The sequence below is a fragment of the Chiloscyllium plagiosum genome, unplaced genomic scaffold (assembly GCF_037043375.1).
Source record: "Chiloscyllium plagiosum isolate Xiang-an unplaced genomic scaffold, Cpla_swu_hap1 HiC_scaffold_9, whole genome shotgun sequence".
Taxonomy (NCBI): Eukaryota; Metazoa; Chordata; class Chondrichthyes; order Orectolobiformes; family Hemiscylliidae; genus Chiloscyllium; species Chiloscyllium plagiosum.
Window position 1 is genome coordinate 13,281,540 of NW_028270147.1, and position 21,492 is coordinate 13,303,031.

At 40.6% G+C, this 21,492-nt stretch overlaps 1 protein-coding gene across 3 annotated transcripts in view; it reads left to right on the plus strand.

Annotated features, from left to right (window-relative positions):
- The window catches only part of usp33 (ubiquitin specific peptidase 33), a 97,456-nt gene that overhangs the window by 53,421 nt on the left and 22,543 nt on the right, over window positions 1-21,492 (plus strand). For 2 of the 3 annotated variants that reach the window (XM_087990412.1, XM_087990413.1), the window contains exons 16-21: window positions 6,148-6,193; window positions 7,565-7,745; window positions 9,873-9,999; window positions 16,729-16,898; window positions 17,880-17,961; window positions 20,482-20,590. In XM_087990412.1, the coding sequence (XP_087846538.1) occupies window positions 6,148-6,193; window positions 7,565-7,745; window positions 9,873-9,999; window positions 16,729-16,898; window positions 17,880-17,961; window positions 20,482-20,590 (715 nt within the window). The remainder of the gene's footprint in view (window positions 1-6,147; window positions 6,194-7,564; window positions 7,746-9,872; window positions 10,000-16,728; window positions 16,899-17,879; window positions 17,962-20,481; window positions 20,591-21,492) is intronic. The other variant, XR_015758103.1, reaches the window with a different exon arrangement.

Genomic DNA, 21,492 nt, shown 5'->3' on the forward strand with positions numbered 1-21,492 from the left:
ATTGATTCTGGGGATATGAACATTACTAGAATAGTCAAACTATTGACCATCCCTAGTTGCCATTGAAGTGTTGGTAATGGGCTGTCTTCTTGTACTTGCTCACTAAGGTGCAACCATGGTGCTATTCGGTAGGGAGTTCCACAATTTTCACTTGGGTTACTCATGCGTTTCCCACACCACTGGGGGTATGTTGGCCAGAAGTATGTCGAGTAGCATCAGGACAGTGCTAAGAGGAAAAATCTAAACAAATTTGAAAATAAAACAGAATGATCTAGTAACCACAGTTTGTCAATTCGGAGCTGAGAATAAAAATATTGGTAGTGTAAATCTTCATTCGAAATGAAGATATAAACAATGATCAGGAAGAGGAAACAAATCAGAACAAAGAACAGCAACTTGAAGGCTGACATCCCCAAAGGAAATGCAGAAGTAAAATGATAAGGAAAAGTGGCAAAAATAGAGGGTCTGAAATACAGCAGGGCACACTGGGAGTACACCAGGGTCATCTCTTGTAAAATGTATTTATTCCACATAATTACAGTTTCCATTTACATCTCAAGGCACTGTACAGGAGCAAAATTCAATGCTGAACTACATAAGTTGCTAGTGGGGTAATTAGCCAAACATCGAGTCAAAGGGGGAATGTTCTAAAGGTCATCTTAGAGGAGAGAAGAGAAGGAAAGAGGCAGGGAGCTTGAGGGAATTTCAAAACTTAACCTTGTCAGCAAGTAACATCCAGTGCCTTCAGCTGTCAAAGTCTTGATACTAAATTCCATATCTGGAGAAGGTGGTTGTGTGCCACTGTCTCACTGTTAGCAGGCTTGACACAAATGAGAAGAGAGCAGTTAAGAATGAACTGCCATGATATGAGACTCTGAGAAAATATTGTTATTCAGCATTGGGAGTTTGCAGTGAAACTCGGGACTAGGCCAACTTCGAATGTCAAGAGAAACAACTGAGTGTAGAAACTATATTTATGTGCATACAGTAAACAGTTTGATAATTAGAGTGTTCATATACTTGTCTAATTTTTAAACTTGAATAATTTTGGATATATACATGGTAAAAGCAAAGTGTACCTGACACATGAAAGCAATTCAAATTCTAGGTATTCAGCATAATAGCCACTTGTGGTATGTTGTTCAATCAGTTTTTCAACAGTTGATTGTGCTGCCTTCTGTCATCTTTAATCCATTTCAGCATCATTAATATTGCATTACAATATTAACATTTTAAAACTGTTAAGTCTTCCCACTTGTGTACAAACATAACAAAAAAGAGCGAGTAGGAGTACATGTTGCCCCTCGTACTTCTTAAAACTTTCTCCTCTCACCTAAAAAATATGCCCCCTAGGTTTGAACTCCCCCACCCTAGGGAAAAGACCCATGATATTCACCTTGTCTATGTACTTCATGTTTTTGTAAACATCTGTAAGGTCAACCCTCAACCTCCCATGCTCCAGTGAAAAAAGGTCCCAGCCTATCGGCCTATTTTTTTCAAAACCTCAGTACATGGCAACATCCATGAAAAATTGCCCCTTGGTATCCAGGGGTAGCAGTGGAAAATGTGAAGCTGTGGTGAGAGGCTGGAGGGGGTGGGATGCTCTTCAGAGGATTGGTGCAGACTCGATGTACAGATGGAGGCTATTTAGCCCAGTTGGAATTCTGTGCTTCCAAGTTATTATGCATTTTATCTGCTGACTTCAAGTCATTTCCTCATTGCATGGATGGTAGTCCTCAATTTGGTTTAATGATATTTATTTCTATTTTTAAAATGCTTACCAACCTCCAATTTAATTTGCTGGGTGTTGGCCAAGTTGTAGAACTGATGTAATGTTGCAGTGTTATTAAATTCAGCATTAGTAATGAATAATAAAATTCTGAAGTAATTAGCCATATAAGTTGCTAGGCCTCACAGAACTCTAACTCCCTGTGCATGCTGCATAATTTTAAGTGATATGCATGATTAAACCTTTGAAGGGATTGTTCTTTTAAACTGATCAAGGTCCCTTTGAACTCTTCGGTAATCATCTTCAGTGTCCACTGCATTAAATATTTTGGTGTCATCTACAAACTTACTAACCACACCTACTATATTCACATCTTAAATCATTTATATAAATGATGAAAAGCAGTGGACTTAGCTCTGATCCTTGTGGCATACCCCTGGTCACAGACCTCCAAAAGCAACCCTCTACCATCACTTCAGTCTCCTGCCTTGAAGCCAATTTTGTGTCTAATGGATCCCATGCAATCTCACCATACTAACTAGTCTACCGTGCAATCTCACCATACTAACTAGTCTACCTTTGTTGAATGCTTTAATTCAGTCCATATAGACAAAGTCTACCGCTCTGCCTTTGTCAATCATCTTTGTCACATTTTCAAAATATTCAGTCAAATTGATGAGACATGACTTCCCTCACACATGTTGACTCTCCCTAATCAGTCCTTGTCTTTCCAAGTGCATGTAAAACCTGTCCCTTAGAATCCCCTCCAACAACTTGCCCATCAGTGATTGTAAGGTTGACCAGTTTATAGGCTGAAGGAAACGACAGGGAATTTTCTTTAAAAATGGTACCACGTCAGCCAACCTCCAGTCTCCCAGCACATCACCCATGCCTGTCGATATAAATACCTCAGCAAGTGGCCCAGCAGTCTCTTCCCTACCTTCCCACAAAGCTCTGGGAAAGACCTAATCGGGTCCTGGGAGGTTCTCTCCTTTGTGTTTGAAGGCATTCAGCACCTCCTCTTCTGTAATAGGAACTCTTTTCAAGACAAGACTATTTATTTCCCTAGCTTCCATGTTCTTCTCTACAGTAAATACTAACGTGAAATATTCGTTTATTAGCTCACTCATCTCCGGCTTCACATAGACCACCCCACTGATTGTTAAGTGCCCTATTGTCTCCTAATGTACTTTAATGTACTTACAAAATCATGTTGAATTCTCAACTCTATTTGCCAATGCTATCGCATGTCCCCTTTTTGCCCTCCTGGCTTCCCTCTTAAGTATACTCCTAAAGTCCTTATGCTGTAAGTGATAGGTGTAGGGAATGTCATCCAGCATTCCCTACATCTAATCGGCCTTGCTGCTTACACTAACAGGAGCATAACTGTTAGTGAGCTCTCGTTACCTCATTCTTAAAGGCTTCCCACATCCCTTTACCTGTGGATCGCCTCCCCCGTTCTTTTTAGAAAGTTCCTGTCTAATACTGTCATAATTGGCCTTACGCTAATTTAGAACTTTAACTTTTGATCAATTCTATCTGTTCCAATAACTCTTTTAAAGCTAGTTAAAAATCACAACACCAGGTTATAGTCCAAAAAGTTTACTTGGAAGTACAAGCTTTTGGAGCGCTGCTCCTTCATCAGATAGTTACTGGGGTAGCATCATAGGACACAGAGTTTGTAGTAAAAGACCAAAGTGTCATACAACTGATGCAATAAAAGTCTTTAATCACTTAGAATGGGTTGCAGGTTTTGATTCATTAATATGTAAATCCCAGAACTTCTTTCAAGTCACAATCCTGAGATAATTTAAGGTTTTACAAAAGAAAAATTGACCTCTCAGCTCAAACACCAAGGCAGAGTCACTGAGCAGAAGCTGATAGCCAGGTTTGGTACTCATGAGGATGGCCTCAATTGGAATCTTGGATTTGTGTCACACTACAGATGACCCCACTACACACGCACGTACACACACACTCCGCAAGGATCCAATAGATAACACCAGCAAAACTAACAAGATATCGTGCAAGAACTGTAAAAAGAAAACACGACATCGGACAAACTAGCAGGAAACTTGCCATCGGGATACATGAACACCAAGTGACCACCAAAAGACACAACCCACTATCACTAGTTTTTGTACATACAGACAAAGAGGGACGCCACTTTGACTGGGACAACACACTCATCCTAGGACAGGCGAAACAAAGACATCCACGAGAATACTTAAAGGCATGGCATTCTAACCAGAACTCCATCAATAAACACATCGATTTAGACCCTATCTACCTTCCCTTAAAAAAAACTGGAAATGACATCACCCACCTTAACAAACCAAGACCTATAAATAGAGAGGTGGGACATACCACCAGCACTTCACTGGAGACTCTCACTGATGATGTTCACCAGTATGGTGACGAAACATCTGAAAACAAACCTTGAAGCTCAGCAAGCTAACTTCTCATCAACCTGATCTCTCTCTCTCTCACACGCACGAACACAGTCACACAGACTCTGTCTCATGCACACACTCTATCTCAGACACACAGACACCCCCACGTTCATACTCACGCACACCCTCTAACAGGCATATGCGGCGTCACACTCGCACACACTCTGATGCGTGCTCTCTCTCTGTCTCTCTCTCTGTCTCTCTCTCTCTGTCTCTCTCTCTCTGTCTCTCTCTCTGTCTGTCTCTGTCTGTCTCTCTCTCTGTCTGTCTCTCTCTCTGTCTGTCTCTCTCTCTGTCTGTCTCTCTCTCTGTCTGTCTCTCTCTCTGTCTGTCTGTCTCTCTGTCTGTCTGTCTCTCTCTCTCTCTGTCTGTCTCTCTCTCTGTCTCTCTCTCTCTCTGTCTGTCTCTCTCTCTGTCTGTCTCTCTCTCTGTCTGTCTCTCTCTCTGTCTGTCTCTCTGTCTGTCTGTCTCTCTGTCTGTCTGTCTCTCTGTCTGTCTGTCTCTCTGTCTGTCTGTCTCTCTGTCTCTCTGTCTTGTTCAAACAGTGCACAATCTGTAGGCAGTCAGTCTGTCTGATATCTTATAAATTCCTACTTTGGAAATAGAACCAGTCTGACTCAAGATTGGAATACAGACAGGCTCGAACCTCACACCTTTAATGCATTGTCTGAGCTGAGAAATCACCTGCTACACATTCCAAGTTATTAAAGACTTAACAGCAATCTAGGTTTGCTGAATACATTGCATCAGTTGTATGACACTTTGATCTTATACGATAAATTCTAATTCCTATGATCCTGCCCCACTATCTACCTGACGAAAGAGCAGTGCTTCCGAAAGCTTGTACTTCCGAATAAACCTGTTGGACCATAACCTGGTGCTGTGTGATTTTTAACTTTGTCCACCCCAGTCCAATACCGGCTCCTCCACATCATAATTTAAATCTGATCGAATTATAATCACTTGCCCCAAAGTATTCCCTGACTGACACCTCAATGACTAGCCCTGACTTATTGCACGGCAGAAGGTCAAGTATTGCTCCTCCTCAAGTAGGTGCATCCACATACTGAATAAGAACGTTTTCTTGTACAGACTTAATAGATTCCTCCATCGAAGCCCTTATAATCAAAGCTGATCATCCAGTTCAGTACCTGTTCTTGCTTTCACCCTGTACTCTTAGCTCTGGAACTATATCTAACTCCTTGGGGAAAAAAAAATGTTTTGGTCTTAGCTGCTTTCTGTGACAGAGGATTGTGCAGGTTCAGCACTGTCTGGGTAATGAAATCTCTCAACTCGGCCCTAAATAACCTATCCCATATCCTTGGGCTGTGACCCCCTGGTCCTAGATTCCCTGGCTTACACCTTGCTTCTATATTATGTATATGTCCAAAATGATTACATTTGCACAAATATCTTTTAAATGGTCTGTATATATTAAATACTACCTCTAGTTAGTTGTACCAAAACAAGAGAATAGTGGATTCGCCTGCCATGAGGGGTGAGAAATGTCAGGAAGAATTTCATACACTACTCAAAAACACGTGCAGCTAAGACGTTTAATACTCTGCTGCAAGTGAGGTGGTCACTTAATTAATGGATGAGAGAGGACATGCCAAATCGCCTTTCTTATCCATTGCTATCTTGTCAGCAGGCTTTCACCAAAAGCAGTTATTCTTCACAGCACTGGGAATGGTGCAAAGGTGTATTGGAAGTGATGGGGCAGGCATAGAGTTGTGTGACCAAGCTGTCCATGGAGCAGTAGTGTAAAGGATATATTTGTGAAGAAAGATTCGCACCATTGTTGAACATTTGAGTTGTTTGGATGAATTAATGTTGTGTTTTGTTCGAATCTTTTGGTGGAAAGCTGACAGTCAATTGAATCTATCCCTAAATTGTGCATGGTCTGTGCAAGGTGACCCATTGTATTTTCTGAGCTTTCTTATTTCACTATTTTTCCTCTTCCAGATTGCGAAATGGTGTTAAATTCTGCAAAGTGCAGAAGTTACCGGAGGTAAATATTTTTAATCACTTTAAATCCTATGTTTCCATTTTTAAAATTTAGCTCAGCAATCTTTGGGATTTCAGTACAAAATGGAGAATCCCGAGCTGTTGTTTCTCTTTCATCCCTAAACAATAGACTAATCTGTGATTTCTTTGCCAATTATATAATTGCAGGGATGTATCAGAGTTAAAGGGAACACAGTAAGCATTGTCCTGTTGATGTACAGGATGGAGGTAGCACTCAGTATTGTTCTAATGATCAGAAAATTCAAGGTTCTATCATGAATCCCAGATAATTTTCAAGTCAGGCAGTAAAATTGATTTTTGTCACCCCTCCCCCCTCTCAAGGCCCTAAAGGGTAATTTCAAATCTGGCAGAGAGTTTCCTGCACATTCACCTACCTCATCTACCGCATCCGTTGCTCCCAATGTAGAGGAGACTACATCGAGGAGACGGGATGCCGTCTTGTGGAGCGGTTCAGGAACATCTCTGATCTGCACACACCAAACGACTCCACCATCCTGTGGCTAACTACTCCCATTTCCCCTCACGCATCCCCCAAGTGCATGCACATCCTGGGCCTCATCCTCTGCCAAATCAAAGCTGCCCACCAACTGGAGGAAGAACGCCTCATCTTCTACCTTGGGACCCTCCAACGGCATCAACATTGACTTCACTAGTTTCCAAATCTCCTCTTCCCTCCCCCCATATCATCCCAGATCCAACCCTCTATCTTGGCATCACCCTCTTGGCCTGTCCTATCTGTGCATCTTCCTTCCCACCTATCCATTGTACCCTCCCTACCGACCTATCACAATTACGCCCCCCCCCCCCACCACCTGCATTCACCTGTCACCATCTCACTTACCTTCCCTCCAGCCCCACCCATCCCTATATTAATCTGTCATCCCCCTTCTCCCTCCACATTCCTGACAAAGGGCTCATGCCCGAAACGTCGACTGTTCTGCTCCTCGGATGCTACCTGACCTGCTATGCTTTTCCGGCACCACACTTTTCAACTCTGACACATGAGGGAGCACAACTACCAATCAATCCGTTTCCACAACATTTTGTTTGTGGAAGATTCCTATCATAATGGTTGAGCTGGTGGGTTTCCCACTGGTGAACCTGCGTGCCATATGTCCATTTTATTTTGTGGTAGCATTCTTCCTGAGTCAGACGTTGTGTATTCAAACCCCATTCCAGTACTTGAACATATAAGCTGAGGCCATTTATCTTATTGCTATCTGTGGAATCTTGTTTTGCACAGAATGTCTGCCATGTTTGCTGATATAAATCACTTCATTTTAAACTAATTGTTTATATGTCAAGCGCATCAGAGATCTAATAGTGTTGTTGTAATTGATTTATTTTATTGTAGATTTTGTGCATTCACTTGAAGCGATTCAGACATGAGCTCATGTTTTCCACCAAAATCAACAGCCATGTGTCATTCCCTTTAGAAAGTCTTGATCTTCAACCTTTCCTTGCTAAAGACAGCTCGCCTCAAATCACAACTTATAATCTCTTATCAGTAATCTGTCATCATGGCACTGCCAGTTGTGAGTATCACCAATATGTCGCCTTGTAATATTGTAGTGCTTTTAATAGTGCTCAAACTGTTGCTTTGTTGTGAAAGGTATTGCAAGTTTTTTTTAATTAAAGGCAGTGTAATTTGCTTCAGGTGGAGTCCAAATCTGAGGACCCATCTGCGTATTCTAGTAATTGAGTTGGGATCTTGAGTCCCATTTCAGTATTGGAAGAGTAAAGAGTTCTCGTGTTGTATGGCTAATAATTTGACCCAATCACTTAAAGATTGATTATCGCTACCTTTCATGCTGCATTAAAATGCTTTTTTTTGGTTTAATCTGTTACATTTTGCTGTTCTGCAGGTTTTCTTCACCTGATTACAATTTGCTTAGACTAACAAACAATCTTTTGTTTCCATTATTTACCTCCCGAATGATGATTATTAGTGATTATTTCACTATTCAGCAAGGTCTCGGCAAATTGGCTCTCATGTTTCCTACATTTCGACAGTAACTATGCTTCTGAGAGCTTTTGAATGTCATATGGTCATGTGGTTTACGTCTGCAAGTCATTTTTGTTGCTATATAGTAAAATATGTTTCATAGATCTGTAGAAATTCCAGAAGTGGTTTTGCTCATTTTGTCTGTGATACCCTCAATTTTCAATGTTGTAGCACTGGTCCCAATATTGGTAAATAATTATACATTCATTTGATGCCTCTTCCAACTTCTCCCTTGAACATCTTCTAATGACCATTCGACTTTAGAGTTTGCTGATCAGTGGAAATGTTCTGTTGCTTCTTAACCACTCTAAGCTTTTCATTGATTTAATCTCCTCTTGTTTCTAGTGAAAAAAGCCCTGAATATTTTATATCTCTCTACATAGCTATTTAAACTTTGCTGTTTTCCTGAACTCTGCCCTTGTATAAAGCGTGCTGTAGTTTAATGAACCTAATCAATGCTTTATATAAATTCACTTTAACCACCTGCGTATTATATTCAGTATCTCTTTTATGTAAAGCCAGAAGTCCCAAATTCCTTTATTTCGTGGTGCTTTTCAACTTTACCCAAGTTATTATTTAAGAACTGTAATCATTCACTGCAGTGCTGTCCAACAGATAAAAGAAAAGATGGGTGTTGGGGTAAAAGAAGGATTAGGAGAGCATTAAATCTTGGGTGACCCTGCTTTCATCTGCTTATAGAGTGAATTGCCGGAGAGGTTGGTTGAAGTTGGTATTGTATCAGCCCACTGGAAACAATTGAAATCAATTGCTGGAAGAGGATGAATTGGGTGATCATAAGATATAGGAGCAAAAATATGTCATTCAGCCCATCAAATCTGCTTCACCACGAAATTATATCCTGGATGATCTCAACTCCATTTTCCTGCCATATCCCTATAACCCTTCATCTCCGCACTGATTAAAAATCTGTCTATCTCAGCCCTGAACGTACTTAACAACTCAGCTTCGACAGCCCTCGAGAGTAAAGAGTTCTACAGATTTACAGCCATCTGAAGTAGAAACTCCTTCTCATCTCCATCTTAAATGTGCGACCCCTTGATCTGAGATTATACCCTGTGGTCCCAGACTCTCCCACAAGAGAGACTATCTTTCCTCATTTATCCTGTCGAGTGTCTTAAGAATCTTGAATGTTTCGATAAGATCGCCTCTGATTCTTCTAAATTTCATTGACTACAGGCCCAAGCTACTCAACCTCTCCTACTAAGATAGTCCCTCCATACTTAATATCAACTTAGTGAACCTTTACTGGACTGCTGCAAAGGCCAGTATATGTTCCTTTGATAAGGGGCCTGAAGATACTGGACCTCGTATGGGATATGTTGCCAAGTCTTGAAGGTGAAGTTAATCAAGTTCTTGATCTCATAGGTTATGACTTTGGAAACTGCTCACTTCTTTATAGTTTGCCCAGAGGAGAGAAAGAGGGAAGATATGCCTATGCCTGCTTCACTGCATTTGTGGTGAAGTAGTATTGTTGAAGACTGTTGGTTTCAGGACTTCAAAAATGTTATTTAAGATCCTCAGTTCAACAACACTGTCAAGCTTTTCTGTCACTAAGCCAATGGTCATAATTTATAATCTGTGATTTTTCAGTTCCTCCACATACAATTTACAGATGTTTGTATTATTCTAACTCTAGGTGGTCATTATACAGCTTATTGCCTAAATGATCTGAATAATCGATGGTTTGAATTTGATGACCAGAATGTGATGGAAGTGTCTGAATCAACTGTGCAGAATGCAGAAGCTTATGTGCTCTTCTACAGGTAACTCTTGATGGCTGGTGCTTTGTTTTCTGTACTGGAAATGTGTCGCTGGAAAAGCGCAGCAGGTCAGGCGGCATCCAAGGAGCAGGAGAATCAAACGTTTCGGGCATGAGCCCTTCTTCAGGAATGGCTTCTTCGGGCCTTACTCGGGCCTTCTTCGGGCTCATGCCCGAAACGTCGATTCTCCTGCTCCTTGAATGCTGCCTGACCTGCTGCGCTTTTCCAGCAACACATTTTCAGCTCTGATCTCCAGCATCTGCAGTCCTCACTTTCTCCTTTGTTTTCTGTAGAAAGGCATGTAGAATAGTAGTCCTGTATTCAAACAGATTTTGATTTATCCCAAACCTGGCAAACCAGTAATGCTGCCAGTTCATGACTTTAAATGTTATATCTGCATTTGAGGCATGTAAGTCATGAAAAGATCTGTTTGGATGAGGAAACCTAACGGGCCTGGTTGTAATTATAGTAATATCTGCACTTTGGTCAGACGTTTGAGAGATACAGTATCACTTGAGCACAAAGTCCAGGCCAAATCTCCCATCTTTACAATGGATTTTAAACAGGGACCATATATACCTCATCAGTTTTGAAAGATCAAAGGAGTTCTCCTGGTGAAAAGACAGAAATCACTGGAGAATTTCAGTGGGTCTGGCTGCAACTGTGGGAAGAAAGTTCTAGTTCTGATGCAATCACCATCTTAATCAACGTCCCTAAAACAAATTATCAAGTCATTATGGCGGTGCTTGTGGGAGCTTGCTGTGCCTGATCCCATACTTAACCGACTAATAATATTTGTCCGCTCACCTGAAATAATTCATTGACTGGACAGTTCCTAATTCTTTGCCTTATTTCTTGTTTAATTTATTATTTGGGGCCCTCTTTAGTGCAGTGCTTTGGCATTAATTATTTTTGGTCTTTATGATGTGGTCAAGTTACATCACGATCAAAACCTCTCTGAAGTTGTCTTCATTCTCCCTTCTTTGCAGCCCATCTTGTTCAACATACAAGTTAAATTGGTCTGCATTGTCTGAACAAAATATATATGTATTCATTCCACAGTTTCTATTCTTACATTGAATTTTTCTGACCCTAAAGTTCTTAAATCTAAAAAGATTGTGTTTATAGAGTACATGTACTATTTATGCAAATCCCCAGTGGTTGGAGACTGAAATACAGGTAATATCTAACCAGTGATTTGCATAGGTAGTGGGTACGAGTAAGGAACGATGATTGGTTCTTCAGAACTGTTCCAATTAGGACAATCCAGCTGTCACTCTCCCCTTTCAATATAGTTTGATTTATTTTTAATATTTAATAATTTTGATATTTAATTTCTCCATTGCTTAGTCAGGTTTAATTGGGATTAATTGTCAGGAAAAATAGCCATGCTTCCAGCAAAAATGTCAGTTCATGGGTTTGTGGTTTTATAGTTGTTTTATGACTCAAGGTATGTAAACTTGGGATAATAAATGTGAAAATACTGTGTGGTAAAAAGTTTTAGTCAGACATAGCTCGGTTTTAAAGTGGCGTAGAACTTAGAATTTATTGTTATACTTGTACAAGAAAAATACAATAAAAAGTGTTATCAGTTGCAGTACCATGGTGCCTGTATTATTGACAGAAGTTATAAGTAAATTGATAAGTAACAATAAGAAGCAAAGAAAATTTAGTTGGTAACTTCAAGTATGTATTTTAGACTGGTGTGGTTATTTTGAGCTTTAACTTGTTTTGAGCATCAGCAGTTATTGTGGAGTCTCGCATGGTTGTTTTAGTTAAAGGATATTGATAGATTTTGAAGAATACTTAGATGTATCAATTGGAGCATTTGGGAATGTTAATCACTAGATGGTGACATTATATTGTAAGATGATGCATAAATTACTGGTGCAACATTGATTGTAAAGATGTTGACTATTGATCCAGACAAGCTGCCATAAATGGGTTGATTCTACAAAGTGATAAATTCTACATGCTGTCCGTGTGTTGTCGAGCTATTCGAGTTCAGGCTACCTCTGGGAAAAAAAGCTGCTACCGAAATGATTCTAGAATTTTGTTTTAACTACACTACTCTGGTCAATTACATTCATTTTTAGCTCTGTCATTCAATATATCTCCTATTGGATTTAACTTGGCTTTTTGTTAGTTGGAACTTGTCTTGATGTCATTGCTTACCTTTAAAATAGGGTTCTGAATTTGCACCTTTCTCATTTTTGTATGCCTCTATAAAGTCACTGTGCTCTTCAGCGTATGTTAAAGCACTATAATAATTCTCTCATCGTGATAAAGCTTTGGCAGCAACCTGACTTTGTTATGCATATCATGCAGGGCTCCCAGACATTGTGTTAAAATCAGTTTATTGCATCTTACAAAATGGTCTTGAATAAACATTTGAAAGTCAAAAAGCTATGAATTTTCTGCATAAAGTCCAACTAATTAAATTTACAACTATGAATTGGTGCTGCAGAAAGAAGGTAATTGTGAAGTCAGCTCACCTGGCAGCAATTCAAATGTTACAATGCAAATTCATTTGAATCTGCCACGTAGTTCTGCAGTAAAAACTGATCCAATTCATTTGCAGCTGCAGTGAATCTGAATGCCTTGTGGGGATGTGAATAATTAACATTACTTCCAAAGTAATTTATTTCCAAATTTTAGTTTGGAGTAAAATCAACGCTATACATTATAGGTAATTATAAAAATAATAGTCAACATCTTCCTTTTGCTGCTATCTGTAACAATGATGGGTGGCACAGTAGCTCAGTGGTTAGCACAGCTACCTCCCAGCACCAGGGACACTGGTTTGATTCCAGCCTTGGATAGATTGTGTGGAATCTGCACATTCTCCCAGTAGGGAGAAGGAGAAGGCTGTCTGGGATGTTCTGTGGAGGAATTGGTCCTCCTGGGAGAACATGCAGCAGAGGCCCTGCCTGGACCTTTCTAACTCTATTTCTGGCGACGGACTCAACATGGACATAAATTTCAAACAAACAGACTCCCACAACTACCTGGACTACACCTCCTCCTCCCCTGCCTCCTTTTTCCGAATTCCTCCACCTCTGCCGCATCTGCTCCCAGGAGAACTAATTCCACCATAAAGCATTGTAGATGGCCTCCTCCTTCAGGGACATAATTTCCTCTCCCACGTGATCAACGATACCCTCCATAACATCTCCACACCCCTGCCCTTGAAACCCACCCCTCCAATCGCAACAAGGACGGATCCCCTTTGGTCCTCACCCCCCCCCCCCCCCCCCTCCCCCCCCCCCGCACCCACCCACCCACCAATCTCCAGATACAATGCATTATCCTCCCCCATTTCCACCACATACAAACAGACCCCACCACCAGGTATATCTTTCCTTCCCCACCCCTATCTGCATTCTGCAGAGACCAGTCCGTCCATGATTCCCTTGTTAGGTTCACGCCGCCCCTGACCAACCTACCCTCCCCGCCCAGCACCTTTCCTCGCCACTGCAAGAAGCGCAAAACCTACACCCACGCCTCCCCCCTCACCTCCGTCCAAGGCTACAAAGGAACCTCCACATCTGACAGAGATTTACCTGTAGTTCCACCCATGTCATCTACTGTGTCCGCTGCTCTCTGTGGTCTCCCCCACATTGGGGAGACAGGACGCCAACTTGTGGAATGTTTCAGAGAACCATTGCTGGGACACACGCACCAATCAACCTCATAGCCCTGAGGCTGAATACTTCAACTCCCTTTCTACTCTGCCAAGGACATGCAGAGCCAAACTCTAGCCACCCGACATCTGGAGGAAGAACGCCTTATCTTCTGCCTTGGGATCCTCCAACCACACGGGATCAATGTTGATTTCACCAGTTTCCTCATTTCCCCTCCCGCCACCTCATCCCAGATCCAACCCTCTGACTCGACACTGCCCTCTTGAACTGTCCTACCTGTCCATCTCCCTTCCCACCTATCTGCTCCACCCTCCTCTCTGACCTATCACCATCACTCCCCACTTTCATCTACCAATCACATTGCCAGCTATCTTCCCCTCAGCCCCCGCCTCCTCCAATTTCTCAGCCCCCTTGGGCCCCCTCCCTCATTCTTGATGAAGAGCTTATGCTTAAAACATCGACTCTCCTGCTCCTCGGATGCTGCGTGACCTGCTGTGCTTTTCCAGCACCACGCTTTTCGACATTCTCCCTGTGTCTGTGTAGGTTTCCTCACACAGTCCAGAGATGTGAAGGTTAGGTGGATTAACTGTGCTAAATTGCCCATAGTGTTCAGGAATGTGCAGGCTAGATGGATTAGCCATGGGAAATGCCAGGTTGTAGGGATAGGGTAAGAAGATGGGATGCTCTTCGGAAGGTTAGTGCAGACCTGATGGGCTGAATGGCCTGCTTCCACACTGTAGGGATGGTATGAAACTGATAAATGCTGTATTTTAATGCCATTTGGATTTTTAAAGTGTAAAGCTGATAAGGTTGCCTTTCAGTATTTCTCTGTCAAATCCCTGAAAAATCATCTAATTTTAACATCTATTGTTTAAAGTACAAAGCTAATTTGAGCTGACGATAAGTAATTACTCTTTCCAAAGATGCAGTTTTGTGCTGGATATTTATACACACTCTCTCAATATTTCTGTTTGCTTGAAACCACTTTTCAGGTGATCCCAGTGTCAATGTTTTCACTTGGCAGGATATCTTTTTAAATTTGCAACATATGCAGGGAACAAAACACTTCCCATTTCCTCCAACTAATGATTTTATCATGCGCCTGCACGTATTAGTCATGAAGACTGTAGAATAATGCTGCTAAAATAATTACACTTGATTTGGACTTCAGTTGGGAAGGAGGTTTAGAATAAACTGCAAAATAAGTTAATTGGAAAAGTTAAATCAACAAAAAAAGATTCTAATCAAAAATACATTCGAACAAATGACACATGATGTTTGTGTTTGAATAGAATTTTTCCCTTGGGGCACCACCTTAATAACAGCCACTGACTGAATTGCACTACAGGAGAAGAGAGAACATTTTCTCCTATATAGAATAGTATAACAAAGGGGCTGTTAAGTCTATTGACTGGCAAAGTGGTCTGACAAAATTCAAGACTTAATTTAGGAGATCTTGACAAAAATGAATCATTTCTGTTAAGGTCATTTTTTTTTAATGATACTCCAATATCATGGAAAAGCAAAGTGAACACTTGGCCAATATATCATACCACAGCAGGATCAAGGTGATCTTTTTGTAACTGGAAAATAGAGCCTCTAGGTCAAGCAGTTTAGCTGTGACACAGTTCATATGAAATACCACTACTCCAGTTTGGAGTGGTTTTCTGGCAATAAGCTTTAAAAATATGAACAAGCCACTGGTTAAATTTTAAGTTTGAAGATGGCTGGGTTGAATCCTCATCTACTAGAAAACACTGCTCCTTTGATCAGAGACCACAAAAGCTGTAAGATTGATCATCTGTTATGCAAAATGGTCTGCCTATATGGAAGACACTGCACTTCAAAAGTAACTGATTGTGTATGAAGTAATGTATATTATGCATGTGCTCCCATTCTTTATTGCTGGTGTAATGGTTAAGAAAATTAGACAGCGTTAGAGTGCCTTGAAATTGTAACTTGGACTTTAACATAACTTTGATAGAAAGAACTTGCACTTGTGCAGTGTCTTTCACCAGGACCTCCCAATGTACGTAAGAACCAGTGTGCAATAATTTGAAATGTCGTTGCTGCTTAAATTTAGGTATTGTAGCAGCCAGTCTGTGCACAACATGCTCCCACAAGCAGCAATAAGATAATTGATTAAATAATTTCTGGCTGAGCAATCCATGTTGATCAGGAACCTCGGAAAATGTACCTGCTCGTCTTCAAATGTTTTCAAGGGATCATTTTAATCAGTTAAGACTGCAATTACTGTGGTCATTTTGATTCCTATCAAAAAAAAATTGCAAAATCTCGTACTTAGTAAACTTTGCTGGTAATTTCTTCACGGCAGGATCATTCAGTGAATCTTCATAGGGATCGTAACAAACTAACAACTACTCTTTGCTTCTGAATATAATTTATTCCTGTCTGACAGAAAAGTAGTCTGAATATTTCGCTCACGAGGAAGAATGTCTTTAGGTGTAGTGCTAATGGAAATCTATTAATAGGAGATTTATAACCTTCCTTTTATTTTTCCATTATGACCATTTGGGATGTCACTGGGATTTGACATTTGGGATGTCACAGGGAAAAGGGCATTGCAAGGAAGGGTATAGAGGAGACCAGAAAGGATGCAAAGAAGCGTATTTCTTACTGTAGTTATTTATGATTTAAAATTGACTTCCTGAAAGGTGGATGGAAGCAAATTCAATAATAATTTTCAAGTGGGAAAGTCGAAGAGGAAATGTTTCTGTGGTGTAGTAGTGAAAGACAGAGGGGTGGAAAGAATTGAATAGTTCTTTCCCAAAGCTGGCACAAGCATGATAAGTCAACTGGCCTTAATCCATTCTGTATGGTCCATTTGAACTTTGCTATAGTTACAAATCCTCTTTCGGGAGAGATTTCTGTTATGATGATGACCTCTGATAGTGGATTGCTCAGCATAGAGTAATTTGAACTGAATTATTCTTTCAAAGTGTTTCGTTGCAGAAGCCATCAATATTAGTGCTAATAGTCCAGGGAGACAATGAAATGGATGTGCAGCAGGAATCTCAGCTACTCCAAATTTTCAATGCCGAATTGTGTTGTCATTTCTATTTCACAGGAAAAGCAGTGAGGAGATGCAGAAGGAAAGGCAGAGAGTAGCTCACCTACTGAATATGATGGAACCTAGTCTACTTCAGTTCTACATATCGCGCCAATGGTTGAACAAATTCAAGACTTTTGCTGAGCCAGGTCCTATTATCAACAATGAGTTTCTTTGTGCTCATGGAGGTAAAGTGATGCTTTAGCCCTGCCAACTGTAAGCAACTGATGGATGGATGGATGGATGATTTGAGTGTTTTTGAAAGGATATGGGTTGGGGATGGTGGTGGGGTGGGGGGGAGAGGAGTCAAGCTTGGTGTAACAGATCCCAGGCTTATTACCCGCTTTATGTAGCGATAACCGATCTCTTGGGTGGCAGTTAGAGCTTCTCTTAAAATAAATCTCTGCATTGCCAGGTGTAACACAGGGCAAATTGCAGAGCAGCACGATGGCTCAGTGGTTAGCGCTGCTGCTTCACAGCACCAGGGACCAGAGTTTGATTCCAGCGTCAGGTGACTGTCGATGTGGTGTTTGCATGTTTTCCCCTGTGTCTGCCTGGGTTTGCTCCGGGTCCTCCGGTTTCCTCCCGCAGTCCAAAGATGTGCTGTCTTGGTGGATTAGTCATGGGAAATGCAGGGTTATAGCATAGGGGGCTGTGTCTGGGTGGGCTGCTGCTTGAGGTTTGGTGTGGACTCGATGGGCCAAATGGCCTGCTGCCACCCAATAGGGGTTCTATTCTATGTTCCCAATAGTTATCTATTTGTGATTTTTTGAAGGAAATTCAGATGTCAAATGACACTAGGTTGGGCTCTGCAAAGTACCAAATGGTGCATTCTGAAGAAGGGTCACTGGACCCAAAACATTAACTCTGCTTTCTCTCCATAGATGCTGCCGGACCTGCTGAGTTTTTCCAACAATTTTTTCTGATTTCCAGCATCCGCAGCTCTTCAGCTTTCTTTTTTTAAACTAAATGGTGCTGCCTGTTTGTCGTACTTCACTCCAGCAGAGTCAATGTCTTCAAGAGGAGGGAAGGAAATCCCTAAAACATAAATTGCTGCTATAAGCAGCTTTGCAGTTTTCCTGTTTCATATTTCTCATTAAAGAAACATAGAAATAGGCCGTCCTGGAAATTCAACACACATCCTAATGACTGAAATGTATCTGTTACAGGTGTTCCACCTCAGAAGGCCAGTTACATTGAAGACCTTGTTGTGATGTTGCCTCAGAATGTCTGGGACTATCTGTACAGCAGGTGAGTAATGTGGCACCTTGTCCTTTTCCTTCTGTGGGAGGCAATCTTTCCCCAAATAATATGTGTTCAGGTTGTCAGCTCAGACTTGTACTTCACAAGGCCCCTGCTTTTCATGATAAACACATACTTGCAAAAGGAAAGCAAATGGAATCATGACACTTGATCCTGGAAAGAGTTACGCAAGACCATCTTGTAAACATTCAGTATCAGAACTGCTGAAGTGGAATTTGATACACAAATCTAATTATGCGGTGTATGTAAGGAATTGATTTTTCCATTTTTGCAAATGCCTAACATTCTATCTTAAAAGAACTTGTAAAAGGTTGACACAGAGTACAAAGCTCATTATCTGAAGTCCTCCATAACCAGGGCACAATTTTATAGTCTCACGTTTGAACTTGTTCCTTCTTTCAAATTCCTGCACTCTGTGGTGAGACCTGTCTGGTAGCTGATATGTATAAATGTGTCTTTTGAGCTGAGGCAACATTTATCTGGTGCATCAATGATCTTGGTTCTTTTGTTCAGATTATTGACTGGCCCCACCCAAGTTGTATGCATCAATGTTTTTATTAAGAGTGGGTCTCCACCAATGGAGCAAAATGCACTGAGAGCCAGTCAAGCTAGTTGCACTTTGAATCCAATCCAAATGTTTGCTAACTCCTCATTCACCATTTGCACTTTGTATTTCTTCCTATTCAAACACTCCTTAAATCAACTTCTTGGACTCGCCTCCCAAAATTTCCTTTTTTTTTTCAGAGATACTGCATAAACATTTCAAGTTGAATATGATTTTTCTTCAGAACTGCAGATTTGATGCTATTGACAGTTTGGTCATTCTCAAAAGAAAGAGACTATAAAATATAAATAACGAACACACTCCTACTTTGATTCTCCTGGCCTTGGTCAATGTTATTTCTTTAGTTCCAAGTGGGTCACTAAGTTCTGGAGAGGACATCTCCAATTATATTTGATTTCCTGGCACTTTGTATGGTAAGCAACTGTAAAGCAATACAGTACTCTGTTTCATTACAAAAACTACTACCTCTCCCTTTGCCTTTTGTTCCATGACAGCTTTATCTTTTAATCTCTCTCCACCCTTTACCCTATCTAAGATCTTTCTTTTCCCCCATGCCCTTTCATTGCATAAAATCCTTAAAATTCCACTTTTCATTCTAAAGTAAAAGTCATATCCAAGTTGAAATGTTAACTCCAATTCTTTCTCCACAAATGCTGCCAGACCTGCCTGAGTATTTCCAGCATTTTCATTTTAGATTTCAGATTTTCTGTATCCCCAGTTATTTTACTTTTTTGTCTTGGTGTTAATTTTCGTACAGTTATGCTACCGTGAAACACCTGGGACCATCTTTTCTATTTAAATATGCTGCATCATGACTCACTAAATTGGTCTGTTTCAACAAAAATAAAGTTGGTTATAAGACAGCTTTTCTCTATCACAAACGAAGTTTGGAATCTATTTCAAATAACTGTTCAAAAAAGAACATGATAAATTAATGGAAGGCAAAATTGTAATTCATTTTGGATCACTATTGTTTGGAATGTTAAAGACCTTGGTTTGATTTCTGAAGCAGATGGATTTTTTTCCTGTTAAGTAATGGTAACTGTAGGCATTTGAATAATTGAAGTTAATCCAGCTGCTAAGTAAATTGGCTGCAGTCAGTTAAAATGTTGGACGATAACCTGCAACTGCAATTTAAAATAAATTACTTCAAAGTCAAATGGGCAAACATGTATTATTGTGCATTTGTAACATTTCCTTGAAGCCACCCATGATTGCCTAATTTCCGCCCCCCCCCCCCCCCCCCCCCACCCTTGCCTCGGATCTGCTGATTCCCCTCATCCCCACCTATGTTAGCTCAAAACTTTACAATTTCAACCGACTTCGAGCTGGGGTCTCACATTCTACTCTCCTTAAATATGGTCATCCAAAGCAAATCTCATTGTCACTTGTGCCAAGTCTTATTTACCCATTTCCACTCACCCACCCTTTAGCCTGTGCATGTTGTCTTGCTCTGTTCTAGCCTGTGCCCACTGAGGATCATCGAATTCTGATCTCTTGAGCATTGTTGATTTTTTTAATTGCTCCACCTTGCTGATTGTGCCTTCAGCTAGCTACCCCTCTAGCTCTCCCTAACCCTTTTGCACCACAACCTGTCTTTTTCCCTAAAACTTACCTCCTTGACCAAACTCTTGGCATCTTCACTAGTATCACTTTGGCTCAGTGTTAGATTTTAATCCTTCTGTGTAGCACCTCCGAGTATTTTATAAACCTACGTTCATTTTTTAAAAGTTAACTTGACAACTAACTTGATGTTTATAGGAGCTTCTTGTGTTTTCTTATTTCCCTGGATTGCAACACTTCAAAAGTATTTCATTGGCTATAAAATACTTTAGGCTTGTTCTGAAGTTCCATTTATATTGAAGTTGGTTCTTCTTTCTTGACTTGACTTGTAGCATACAGGTTTTATGGAAATTAGAATTTCTGCTTTGCTGTCCCGACAGGTATGGAGGGGGGCCAGCAGTCAATCATCTCTACACCTGCCAAACCTGTCAGATCGAGATTGAAAAATTAGAAAAGAGAAGGAAGGTGGAACTGGAAATGTTCTTACGAGTAAGGAAACAAATGTCTTGTTCAGCATCTTAAGGTTTTGTGCTACATTTTTTCTGAAATGAGTTCACCCAAATATTGAAACCTGTAACATAGAAAAATCAAAAATAGGAGGAGGAGTGGACCAGTCAGCACCATCGTGGCTGATAATCCAACTCAGTATCCTATTTCTGCCTTTTTCCCAATAGCCTTTGATCCCTTTTAGCCCTAAGAACGATATCTAATTTGTTCTTGAAAACATTCAATGTTTTGGAAATTTTTGTTGTGGCTGATTATTTGGTTGCACTAAAACATCTTGGCTTCCATTTTATTCAAACAGTATTAGAACAAAATCAAGTTAAGTCCTTAGCATGGTTTCTGAAGATAAGTGAGGTCATTTGGGCTTCTGCAGAATTGATAGTTAAGAGTTGTTAGTGTGAGGTAGTGGCGATACTTTGGCTGTTTGGGAAGTGTAGTCTCCGGAAGGAAAAAACAGAAATAGCATTGAGATGTCATGTCGTTTCAGTGATGTTGTTATATAGGAACAATGATATTAAACTTTTCAAAGTCAGCTATCAGGTATCATTAACTAACCCGAATACCTAACGCAGAATCATTTCAACACAGAAGGAGCCCATTCAATCCATTATGGAGGCTTTGTCAAAGCTATCCAGTTTGCCTCACTCCTACGCTGTTCCCATATCTCTGCAAGATTTTGCATTAACTCTTTTGCCAGTCATTGTAAAATTGTGTCTTCTGATTACCAACCTCCTTGAGAGTGGAAAACATTTCTCCTTACTTAATCTGTCGAATCTATGCACACTTTTGAGCGCCTCTCCCCTTAGCCTTCTATACTGTGAAATTCACAATCTCAGCTTGTTTACTCTCTGCATGTATCTGCCTATCTTGCTTAAAGCTGCCTGCAA